The following is a 12,211-nucleotide window of genomic DNA, read 5'->3' as shown; positions in this document are numbered from 1 at the left end:
TTTTACAAATATTCAAGGATGATCTGTTACCATATGAGCATATTTTAATTTTTCTAACACCAGCTGATCCTCCAGAAGGTTAAGTGCTGAACTCATGTTTTCTGAACTCTGACCTTTGAACCCCAGAGGCAGAAAAGCAACAGCTAAACTCAAAGGATGAAACCAGAAACTTTCAGCTGCAGAAAGCACAAAGCAGACTCTTCAGAGTCGACGTTTCATGTGATCCACCAGAAATAGACTCAGATCGCCGCTGCGTTCTCTATAAAGGTTTACAGCCGCAGTCGGTTTATCTCCCACTGAGGCCGAAACACAATCTGGAGACGTTTTATTGGGAAGCAGTAAAGTTAACAGGAGCGGCTCTTCATTTCAGAGTCAGCAGCTTCTGCAGCAAGGAGAGCAGCTTCTGCAGCAAGGAGAGCAGCTTCTGCAGCAAGGTGCCGCGGCGCTACAGAGGCTCAGCGTGTGAAAGCAGCCAGGGGGTCCAACCAGAGGTTCTTCACATGAGGGGGAACTGGGTCCGACTCGCTGCCAGGAGGTTCTGATAGAAAAGATCTCAGGAAACCAGACTAAGCTGATTTCTGCTGGCACTGCAGATTCTACCTGCATCCATATATATAACTGGACTGGACAGCGGCTATCAGCTGCTATAGCTAGCCTGTTAGCCACTATAGCTAGCCTAATAGAAATCAAATAATATTTCTATAATAGCTACCCTGTTAGCTGCTATTGATGCGCACCTTCATGTCTGATGAGTAGAATATGTTTCCTCCCTAAATATAAATATATAAAATGTTTCTCTCAAAATGCAATAGAAGACTAAACAAATTTCTCTTTTATACTGGACAACTTAATTTACATAACTGTCGCTGTAGGAGACATAGTTTGTTAAATACTTTATGTTTGTTAATCCTACTTTATGACAGTTTTGAATATTGCGACATTCTAACGAGGCGATTAGTCCAGTTTTGGTCGTTAGCAGCTGCAGTGCGTCACAATAAATAAAAAACAAGGCAAAAAACAGGTGAAGAACAAATCAAAACCACTCGTATTCTTCTCTTTTATCGCTCTCTGTCGGCTTTACTCCACATGCAAACCCGTTGCCGTGGCAACCAGCTCAAACAACAAAAAACTACAAAAAAACACAGACAATTTCCAGAAAAAGGACAGAACATTCGGTCCGTTAGAGTTTTATGTTTACAGTCTTGATGTTTGCTTGTTGATTATTAATAAGCGGTTGCTATGCGGTCTGTAGTCAAAAATAACAGCTATAATTTTTAAGAGAAAAAAAATTTCTAAGTCACTTTTTCATCATGTTATTGATAAGTTTATAAATGTCACTGTTTCAAACTAAACATTCAGTTTTACTGATGACCTGTCAAAGTTACGCAACTGAACAGAAACACCGAATTCTGCAGCTCATCTACAGGTTGAGCTTTTCAAAGTCAAGCTAGCATAGCACACTGAGTCGCTATCCTTTTAAATTACACCTGTGTTGTCTGACTATCAGTAACATGTATGCCTGGTGCCTGTGTCCTGGTGCCGGTCCATGGGCCGGTGTTTGGGTTCTGGTGAAATGTTCTGGTACTGACCGGACCCGCTCCTTTGGGTCGCCGAAGGACTCTCTGAGTTTGGAGAAGTCTGGGTAGAAGTGGAGCGACGGAGAGACGACCTCCAGGAGGCCGGACTGGATCTCAGTCGGGAAACTAGGAGGAGAGACACAAACAGAACCGGAACCGGTCGGTGAGGAAACAGGACGTTCTGGGTCTGTTACCGCGGCAATGGCTCCCCGACACGAGGCGGTACTCACAGGCGCTTCAGGCTCTCGGCTACACCGCTGGCGTACTGCTGGTCGGCCTGAGGGACACAGAGAGACAGAAGTCAAAGGTCAGAGGGGTCAATGGTTACAGCATAGATTGACACCTGACCTCTCAGCACCAATCTGACTCACATCACCATGGCAACAAGGACTGAACCTCTAAGCCGCTGCAGAAGCGACTTAGCGTATGAATGGGAATCAGACCATCAGATCCGTTCCCCTGTGGTCCTGACCCGTTCCTCTCTGGTTCTGACTCGTTCCCCTGTGGTTCTGACCCATTCCTCTCTGGTTCTGACTCGTTCCCCTGTGGTCCTGACCCGTTCCTCTCTGGTTCTGACCCGTTCCCCTGTGGTTCTGACCCATTCCTCTCTGGTTCTGACCTGTTCTCCTGTGGTTCTGACCCGTTCCTCTCTGGTTCTAACCTGTTCTCCTGTGGTTCTGACCCGTTCCTCTCTGATTCTGACCCGTTCCCCTGTGGTTCTGACCCTTTCCTCTCTGGTTCTGACCCGTTCCCCTGTGGTTCTGACCCTTTCCTCTCTGGTTCTGACCCGTTCCCCTGTGGTTCTGACCCTTTCCTCTCTGGTTCTGACCCGTTCCCCTGTGGTTCTGACCCTTTCCTCTCTGGTTCTGACCCGTTCCCCTGTGGTTCTGACCCTTTCCTCTCTGGTTCTGACCCGTTCCCCTGTGGTTCTGACCCTTTCCTCTCTGGTTCTGACCCGTTCCTCTTCGGTTTTTCTGCCTTTAGTTTTGATAGTCTTTGTGATTTCATCTCTGAAGATTTCCTGTTATAAATGTTAGCTCTCCGGCTAACGCTAACAGCTGATATTACCTCTGCGGTTTGCCTCCATTCGCTTCATTTGCATGCGTTTTACTTCCAGCTCATTATTTGCAGCTTCACCTGTTTTGGTTTCTTCTTTTCTCTGTTTATTTCTGTTTCAGATTTTGTCGATTTTTTTCCAGCGTCTCACTTATTATTTCTGTGTCTAATTTTGTTGTAAATTTCTGTCCTGTTTTCCAAATTAAATCGTACAGTTTGCCATCTCTGTAAGGACTCCTGGTGTTGCTGTTTTACTTTCTGACAGGTATGACTGGTAACCGTGGCAACGAGGTATTATTTTTTACAACTGGCATCTCTTAATATCTGAACTTTCACCCCAAATTGCAGAATATAAAAAAATTAGACTACATGAATGTAGAAAGAGAGAAAGGATCTGATCCCCTACTCCAACGTCTTTCTAATCATAAAGACCGATGGAGATTTAAAGAGGAAAAGCAAAAGCAAAGGAGGTGGATTAGCAGAGCTAGCTAACAGGTGGACATGTTACAGACAACAGAGAATATTGTGTCTGTTGTCTGGATAATGAACTGTTAGCATGTTAGCATCAAGCTGTCAGCAACAGTCTTTAGTCAGAGGCCTCTTCAGATTCACGGCTACACTGACTGCTACTGGAGATCTTCCTCTCCACAGCATCATCATCCACAGTAACTCCTTTAAGAGACTTGGATGATCTTAGTTGTGACATTTAATTTAATTTTGGGATAACGTGTTTTTGAGTTGAATTGAATGTTTGTCTTTCTCTTGTTCTGTATGTTTTATTATAGTTTTTCTCATATTTTGGTAATTTTGCTGTCACTCCTCTTCTGAGCTAAGTTAATCTGTTCATGTCAGGCTGACTGTTCCTCGCTCCTTCATGTGAATTTATTCTGGTTTTTCTGCCTTATCTCCTGCATCGGTTTGTCGTCTCGCTGCATCTCTTGGTGGTGAGATTATGTCTGGTTCTGCTTGTGTCGCATTGTGATGGTCCGACTCTCTGCAGCTGTTTTGGTCCTGCACACATGTGGCGAACTGAGATCATCTTGTTTCCCAGCCTGAAAACACATCAACCCCCTCATTCACACCCAAACACACACATCCTGATTCCTCAGTGATGTCACAGCTCAGCCTCCCATCCCGGCCAATCACAGCTCAGGCTGAGCTCCTTTGTTTAATGGCAAAGGTCGCATTGCGGTCACATGCGAGTTTCCAGCAGTGGAGCGGGCTTGCGGTTTGGTTCGGCGTCCTGTAGGTGCCAGCCGGGTGGAGCTTAGCTCGCCATGTTAACGAGGAACAGACGGAGTCAGAAATCATCAAACTGTTCACCTTCTGCTCTGCAAACGTTTCTCGGCTTTCGGTGAAAACATTCCCTCGCTTGAGCAGAAAACTGTTCATCATCAGGCATTTTCCAGGGTGGAACGATTTCTGGGGCAACAACAAGAAAGTGATGGAGGGTTTAAGGAGGCTTTCAGACGTCCATGAAATGGGAACTCCAGAAAATAAAAACAACATTAAAACTGAGAAATTAAAACCATGCAAACATAGACAGAAAAACAATCAAACAAAGACTGCAGAGGAAACATCATGTCTAATATTAACCCACTGACGTCAGCTCATAACTAAAGAAACAAAGCAAAACTGAAGAACTATAAAGCAAAAAGCTAATTAGGAAAGAAATCTTTTTCTCTAGTTATAGAGGAAAAAGATCTGCCAATGCAATGAGTACTAGGGTCTATTTTCAACAGTTAAAATATAGGAGGTTAAATAAACCTCCTATATTTTGCTGAAAAGTTACTTATAGGTTCATTTTGTTTCATTTCAGGTGTTGAGATATTTTCACAAGAAACTAAACAAAAACACTGGAGAGGATTTTGTGTTTAACAGTTACCAGCTTCTGAACATATGTAATTAAAAAGTTTAATAGAGCAAATTCTTATAAAACCAGACAGAAAAGCCCCAGGAAAAGCATTTCTCTCTAAAAATTCATTTCATTGTGTAAAAAAAAAATCTTCTGCAGTATTTTTTAAAGGAGGGGGAATTTTGAGGTTGGCCTAAAATCAGAAAAAACCCCAATAAAAACAAAACCTGTAGGTTCTGTGATATAAATATTAACAAATAAAAGCAAAACAACTCCTGTCTTTGTTTACATAAACATAAATACATTTCTAGAAATATATGGTAATAAAATGGATTTATTCTTATTTATATATATATTTTTAATTATTCAACACATTATATAATAAAATTAATAAATAATAAATTCATAATGAAATCAGTTAATATTCAGTATTTCAGTTGTTTTAGTGAAATAAAACAGAATCTGGGTTGAACTCATTGTTCAGACGTTGTGAACCATGAACATGAGCATGAGTCTGAGTGAAACCAAAACCCGCAGTGATTTAAATGATAAAATTGGTCCAAATAACAACTGAAAACCAAACATGAGACTGAAAGAAGTAAATTTCAGTTCAGTTTATTTGTAGAGAGAAGCTAAGACAGGAAGGAAGCGATGTGAAATCACTGAAACCTTCTGTCTTCCCAGATCTGGGAAAACTCTCAACTCATTTTCTACAGCGGATCAGAACAGGTCCGGACCCAGAAACATCTGGATGAATGAGGGGAACATCAGGCAGATCCAGAAGAAGCAGCAGGTTCTCTACTAAAACTAAAGGCTCAGAACGATGAAACAGAATCACAACATGGCTGCTTCCTCCACCTGCAGCAGCTGGAAGCTGCATGAAGCAGAGTCAGTGACATTATCACTGTGTGTGTGTGTGTGTGTGTGTGTGTGTGTGTGTGTGTAATTGACCATCAGGATGAAAGTGTATTGATGCGTGTGTTTCTTCACATTATTTGTAAAGGCCACTGGTTTAGCTAATGAGCACACACAAGCACGCACAGGTTCTTGTATTTGTGAGTTTCTGAGAACCACCAATAAACCCACCTTTTTAAGGCCACTCTTTGTAGACATGGTCACGGTCTTAAATAGGGTAGAAACACAAGAACACACAGACACACATTGTGGTGTTTCTCTTTGTCACATTAACATCCATCCTAGAGGCTCTCAGCAGCCTTACCACCATTTTCAGCATTTATGAGGCAGTTTGTGGTATTTTAATCTGAAAGCACCAGTGGAGGTAAACAGGAAGTGCATGTAAATAACAACTTTCTGCTGATCAGATGTTCTTTCTGAAGCTTTCTACCTGACAGATCAGCCATGAATAATAAACTCTGCAGCTTCACTTTTCAGTGATCAGATGTGGATTCGGCAGCTTTCAGGGCTTTCACCATGTTTAAGTCCAAACAGAAGCTGAAGCGTCCTGCCAGGCCTCACATTTGATCAGGAGTGAAAATACCTCCATCATTTTGACAACAAGACCGAAGCTACAGCAGATCTGCTGCTGCCTCTACAACAGGTGTCCAAACTTATTGACATGTGGGCCAACATCAGAGTCAGAAGTTCTCACAGGCCAAAAGAATTAAAAATAAAACATAAATCAAGCAAATAAAGTCGCCCAATTTTATAGGAAAGGGATGTGATCAATCCAAGACTTGAAAATGATTTTTGCACATATGCTAAATTAAAAGAAAGAACGATAGTGTTTCAGATTCACTTGGACTTGATTAAACAAATTTATTCTCAGTTATAAAAACAGGATTATGGTTGGTTCTTTCTAAACACTTTAACAGATTTAAAGAAGCTAGTTTGGGTGCAGCAAAGTCTCAGCATAAACATGGTTCTACTTATTATAAAAGGTTGGTCATAAAAAGAACAATACACTGCAAAAACACAAAATCTTGCCAAGTATTTTAAGTACAGTTTCTAATGCAAATATATCAGTACATTTGAAGTAAGACAAAGCTAACTTAAAAGTAACTTTTTAGCAAGATATCTGTTTTAAGATTCAGGATTCAAAATTACTTTATCGATCCCTACAGGAAGATTATTTTGTCCAAACAGCACACAAAAAATAAAAAATATAAACATAGTACAAAACACAATGAAAGCAAATACTGGAAGTATCAAATGTGCACTATAAGAGGAACAGTTAATAATTCTTGAATATTGATAAAAAGTTCTGCGATGGAGTGACAACCTGTCCAGGTGACCCCGCCTCTCATCCCCTGACAGCTGGAGGCACCAGCACCAACCTGACCCCAATGGGACCAGGCTGGAAGAAAATGGATGGATGAGAAAAGTTCTAGTTCCACTTATAACAAGACATTTTTCTCATGCTATTAAAGCAAAAATCTTAGAACCTTTTATTGATATTAAAGACTTATTGACCTAAAACAGGCTTGTTTTAGGTAGCTGTCTAGTTTCAAGAGATATTTGCTCTTGAAACTAGACGTAAATACTTGGTAAGATTTTGTGTTTTGCAGTGTTGGAGTGCATCTTTACTCACTGTAAAGAGGAGATCTTTGATCACTAAACGTATCAAAGACACTCATGTCCAAAGACAGGAGCACAACCATAGACAGAGACAATAACTCTGATAACAGCGTTATTGTCTCTGGCCAGTTCTGGACACCTGGAGCAGCGACCTAATCTCCAGTTTCCAGCCGCCAGCCGGGTTCTGCTTCAGCCAAACGCTGAGCTTAAATGTCTGAGCATAAATAAAACTGCTGTGGTTCGGGGTCCTTTGGTTCTTCTTTGTGGGTTTTTCTGTGCATACACTCACCTTTTACGACAGATGGCGCCATACTCACCTGACTGGAGTGTGTGTGTAGACCGTCATCAAGCGCACCTGAACCTGATCAACTTATCAGCGGCGTGTACTAAAAGAGGCTTCTGCCAGTCCTTCGGCGCCCGAGTGTTTGCCAGTAACGGTACCTCTGAGCCTCCTAGAGCTTGCCTCTGATCCTTCTTCGTTGATCTGAATCCTCGTTGATCTGAATCCTCTAGTGACTTTTCCTGTTGTTTTTTGCCTTCAGGTTTTTCCCCGGAGAAGCCCTTACAGATCCTGTCTGTTTCTCTGATCGAGATTCCCCTCGTGACGCCATGGGTCCTACCCACTGGTTGCCCGAGTTCCCAGACTCACCTCCTCAGTCTGACTACAAGTTCCCCCCTGGATTCCATGACTGGCAGTTGCACCGCTCCTTTGTCCCCGCCGAGCCCGAGCCTACCTGTCTGCCCTCCAACGCAATCCTCTGTTTTCCTCCTGGACACCAGCCGTCAAGCACCGGACCACCTGGACCACTTAAGAGACTAAGACTCCGAACCGTCCAGTAAACTCTCCTAGATCTCGTACCATCGAACCACAAGTAAGGTCCGTTTACTCTGTTCTGTGACTTTCCCGTTTCCGACAACCCTGAACTCACCATTCTGCTCTGCCTCTTTAGAGAGCCGATCGCTCTGTGAACCCGTTTCCTCCCTGGACCAGACCAGAGCTTCCACTACCTTCGCTTGCCGTTTTACAATAAACCAATTACCATATATACCTCTCCTGAACTGTGTTCTGCATGTGGGTCTGAAAATAGTAAATCCATCATGACAAAAACTCCCACTGGTCAGAGCAGCCATGTTTCTCTACAACATGGCTGACACACACACACACACACGTTTTGTGTGTGGGGACTTTCCATTGACTTTCATTCATTTCTACAGCCTAAACCTGTAGAAATGGTTTAGGCTGTAGACCTACACACACACCCCCACACACACAAACACAGACCTCTGCGATGAGGACGACGATGACGCAGTCATCCTTCTCCGCCGGGCTGAGCTCCGACATCAGAGAGCTGAGCGTGTCCGTCAGGTAGGAGTGGACCTCCCTCTTCACGCTGGGGACGCCCATCACTATGGAGACTGGAGACACAAGAACCATCAGCAACTGGGAACAGAGTGGTCTGGAATGGACTGAACTGGTCTGAGCTGGTCTGGACCGGTATTAACAAAGAAGTACAATATACTACTTTGCTCATTTGAATGATTATTCCTAGCAGGGTTGGACCATAAATCCATTTTATTGATGAAGTGAATTTTTGGTTTATGACATTGTAATTTTTTCCCACCATTATCTGTCATTTGTAACTGATTTCTTATAAAAGAAAGCAAGAAAAAAATATTTAAATTGAAAATTAGATCTGGTATAAAAACATCAGATATTTTATTTTTAAACCATGTGGCCCAGCCCTAATTCCTAGTTTCTATTTTAAGATATTCATGAGGGTGAGCAGTACCTCTGTTCCAGAGAACATAAAAAAGTTAAGTAATTAAATTAAAAATCTTCAGAATGTGCCAATTTTTATCTGACTAACTGTCAGAAAAATAGATTCCTAAAATAGTTGTCAGTTGCAGTCCTACATTAAAGCCCAAACTTGGGGAAAGGGCTACTGGGGAGATAATATTGGTACTGTAACAGAACTATGAACACATCAGATTGAACCATAAGGTTCTCATAATCCACAGCGTCCTCAGAACCATGAATTTTTCCAGCTGTCCTCATGAACACTGGTAGACAAGAATACCAGAACCATGAAACATGGCTTCTGTTCTGTTTAGATTGACCTTCATTTAATTCAATATGCATCTGGAGAAACACTGAGTGCACTCTGTTTTGGTCTTTAATGGTTTTACATGAAAATCTAATTTATCTGACTCTGTCTTTTACACACACACCCAGATAAGCATTTATAGTGATCTTCCTCAGTATCTCTTCCTGGTTCTTATCTCTGTCCTGCACTGAATTATCAAACACTTCCAGGGCAACAAACCACTATCGCTCCATCATAAATATATTTCACTACACTTAGCCATACACACACACACACACACACGTTTGCACAGCTATCTTTGTGGTGACTTTCCATTGACTTCCATTCATTTCTACAGCCTAAACCTTACCTTTATCCTATCCTAACCCTATCCATTACATAACTAACCCCAACCAAAACTCAATTCACACCTTAGTCCTAAATCTGACCCCTGACCCAAAAACAGTGTTTCCCCTTGTGGGGCCCAGGCTTCGGTCCCCACAAAGAGCAGTGTTTCCCCACAATGTAGTATATGTCAGAAAAATGGTCCCCACAAGGTAATAGAAACAAACGCATGCCCACACACACACACACACACACACGCAGTCGTGCACACACATACTCAGCTGTGTAAAACACTGATTTACATTTTCCAATGTGTTTGTTTATCTGTGTTTACATCCATATGAAGCAGCAGGAAATGGTTTACTAGGCAGAAAAAAAAATCACTACATGAATAAATGAGACTCCACACACACACGCATGCACACACACATCACACCCACAACGCGCACACAGTGACGTTGCTCAGCCGTCTGTATTTTAGCCTCCAGAGCCAGTGGCTGCGTCACAGGGGTCTCAGTGGGTTGTGTGTCCCCAGGCGGAGGTCTGCCCCCTGTGCTGCCGGTGCAGCCAGGACTTGGGTCTGTGTGTGTGTGTGTGTGTGCGTGCAGGTGTGATTCATGACGTTTTGCCTTAATTCTTCCTGTATTTAACCTCCTCCTGCAGCGTCACCCTGGAGCCAGTAGCTCATCTTGTCCAGGTTGCTCCTGCTGAACATTTTCTCTCCGCTGAGTTTAATTTGTGAGGCGGCGTTATAAAAATCAGGCCTGAGCGGTGCGCCTGCGGCCAGCTGAGGACCAGACCTGGTTTTTAACAGTAAACGTCATCGGAGCCTGCTGTCAGAAACCATCAAGCGTCCCTCATAATGTTTCTTTTTCCAACACAATATTCCAGATCCCAATCCAATAAAGCACACAGGATCTGCTGCAGGCACAGAGTTTTAACCGTCAGAAGGGAATAAACTGACCGGTCTGCTGCAGCTCCACTGGAGGAAAACTGAGTCATATTGTCTGGTCTTATCTGTCCTCTGTTATGCTTTTATTTCATTATTTTTTATTTCACCCTCATTTAAACCTGATTTCAACTTCATTTCATCCTGGTATTATTCTGATTTTATCCAGACATTTTTATTAATTTTCTCTTGGTTTCATTCTGTTTTCTATTATAATTTTACCCTTACTTTAACATGATATTTTAATAGTTGTGTCTCAGTTTTATTCTTGTTTTTATTTTGATTTTATTAGTTATTTTTGAATCAAAGTTTATTTTTATTTGACCTTGTTTGAAGCTTGATTTTGCCCTAATTTCATTCTGGTATTATTCTCAGTTTATCCAGACTTTTTTATTAGTTTTCTATTATCCTCCCTGCTTTTGCTGTAGTTATTCTAATTCCTTCCTGACCATGAAGCCCAGCACCAGCTGTGAAGTACGGTGTTGGAGGTATGGTGATGTGGGCTTGGTTTGCATGTTGCCGTCATTGATTGAACAAAGATCTGAAACCCAACAGCAGATCTAACGGAAGGAGGAGTTTTCCTCCCTGGTTCTGGTTCTGTTCCAGGTACTGGTGCAGCAGCCGGTGTATCTTACCTCCGGTGCGTCCCTGGCCCAGGTGAATGGCGGGCTGCAGGCTGTCCTCGCGGCTCAGCAGGTGAGGAAGATGATGGAAGATGGAGGGAAGCTGCAGGACGTTTTTACTGCTGCTCACGTTCCACAGCTTCAGCCGCGTTTCCTCTGAGGAACCAGAACCAGTCAGACCCGACGGACCAGAACCAAACAGCAACACATTTTCTTCTTCCATCCTTCCTTCTCTTTCTTTTTTTACTTTCTTTCTTGTCGGTTCTCATCCAGTCATTAATTTGTTAAACAGATAAAACACTGAAGAGAAAAATTCGGAGAAAAAGTCCCTGACTGATTCATCTCGACTCAAACTCCTCCATCATGATTTTCTGTAAATATCTGATTTGTGTCACGTTGCCACCGTACTCATTCAGTTGTGATAAGTGAAATCTGCTCCTCCTCCTCCTGCTGCTCTTCATCACTGACCTGACAGGCTGCTCCAGGTGCGGTTGATGTCCCGCAGCGCCTGCTTCTCGGCGATGGCCCGCTTGATCTCCTCCAGAACCAGGTTCAGCTCCTTGGAGCGCCGCAGGTTCTCCTGCTCGGCCGAGTGCAGCCGCTCCCTCAGGGCCAGGAACTCCCGCTGGTAGATGTCCACCACATCTCCTGCAGGGGGCGCACACAACCACAATGTCACCATCATAAACATCAACAGGTAGATGGTGGAGGACATGATCTGAGCTTCCTGTTTTATTCTGATAGGACTTCCTGTTCCAGGTTTAGCTGGTTATCCATCTAAATGTTTTGGCTTCAGATTGTTTATGTGTTCATTATAATTTTTTGCACAAAACCATTCTCAGAAAATTAGATTTCAGTCTGCTCAGTTCTGCCTATCCTGAGTTGTTTTAGGGTGTCTGTCGCTTTAAAAGAAAAGAAGCTGCTGCTGGCCACGCCCCCCTCCCTACATTTAAACTACCATGTGAAAATGGCTGATAACACATGAGCAATTACCCAACCATACATCTGCGAGAAGCAGAAGTGGAGCCTCCTGCACAACCAGCCAGTATGCAACAAGTGTTTTCTGGATGGTAAATCAACAGCAAAACTCTTCCAGCAGCCATTGTACAGCAAATCCAGTAGGAAAACCAGCTGACCAAACAGGCTGGAGCTCCACTTGCTAGGCTAGATTTGTGATGTTATATTCT

The 12,211-nt window shown here is 42.9% G+C and overlaps 1 protein-coding gene across 2 annotated transcripts in view; it reads right to left on the bottom strand.

The window, feature by feature from the left end:
• The window catches only part of mgat4b (mannosyl (alpha-1,3-)-glycoprotein beta-1,4-N-acetylglucosaminyltransferase, isozyme B), a 74,123-nt gene that overhangs the window by 35,956 nt on the left and 25,956 nt on the right, over positions 1 to 12,211 (bottom strand). For both annotated transcript variants that reach the window (XR_002752284.1, XM_023328579.1), the window contains exons 2-6: positions 11,493 to 11,672; positions 11,037 to 11,180; positions 8,306 to 8,439; positions 1,808 to 1,854; positions 1,590 to 1,703 (exon numbers count right to left, since the gene is read on the bottom strand). Coding sequence is in view for 1 of the 2 variants with exons in the window: in XM_023328579.1 (XP_023184347.1) it covers positions 1,590 to 1,703; positions 1,808 to 1,854; positions 8,306 to 8,439; positions 11,037 to 11,180; positions 11,493 to 11,672 (619 nt within the window). In the remaining variant the exon portion in view is untranslated. The remainder of the gene's footprint in view (positions 1 to 1,589; positions 1,704 to 1,807; positions 1,855 to 8,305; positions 8,440 to 11,036; positions 11,181 to 11,492; positions 11,673 to 12,211) is intronic.

This window comes from Xiphophorus maculatus, chromosome 23 (assembly GCF_002775205.1).
Source record: "Xiphophorus maculatus strain JP 163 A chromosome 23, X_maculatus-5.0-male, whole genome shotgun sequence".
NCBI classification, from domain to species: Eukaryota; Metazoa; Chordata; class Actinopteri; order Cyprinodontiformes; family Poeciliidae; genus Xiphophorus; species Xiphophorus maculatus.
This window is presented reverse-complemented; position numbering and strand designations above follow the sequence as displayed.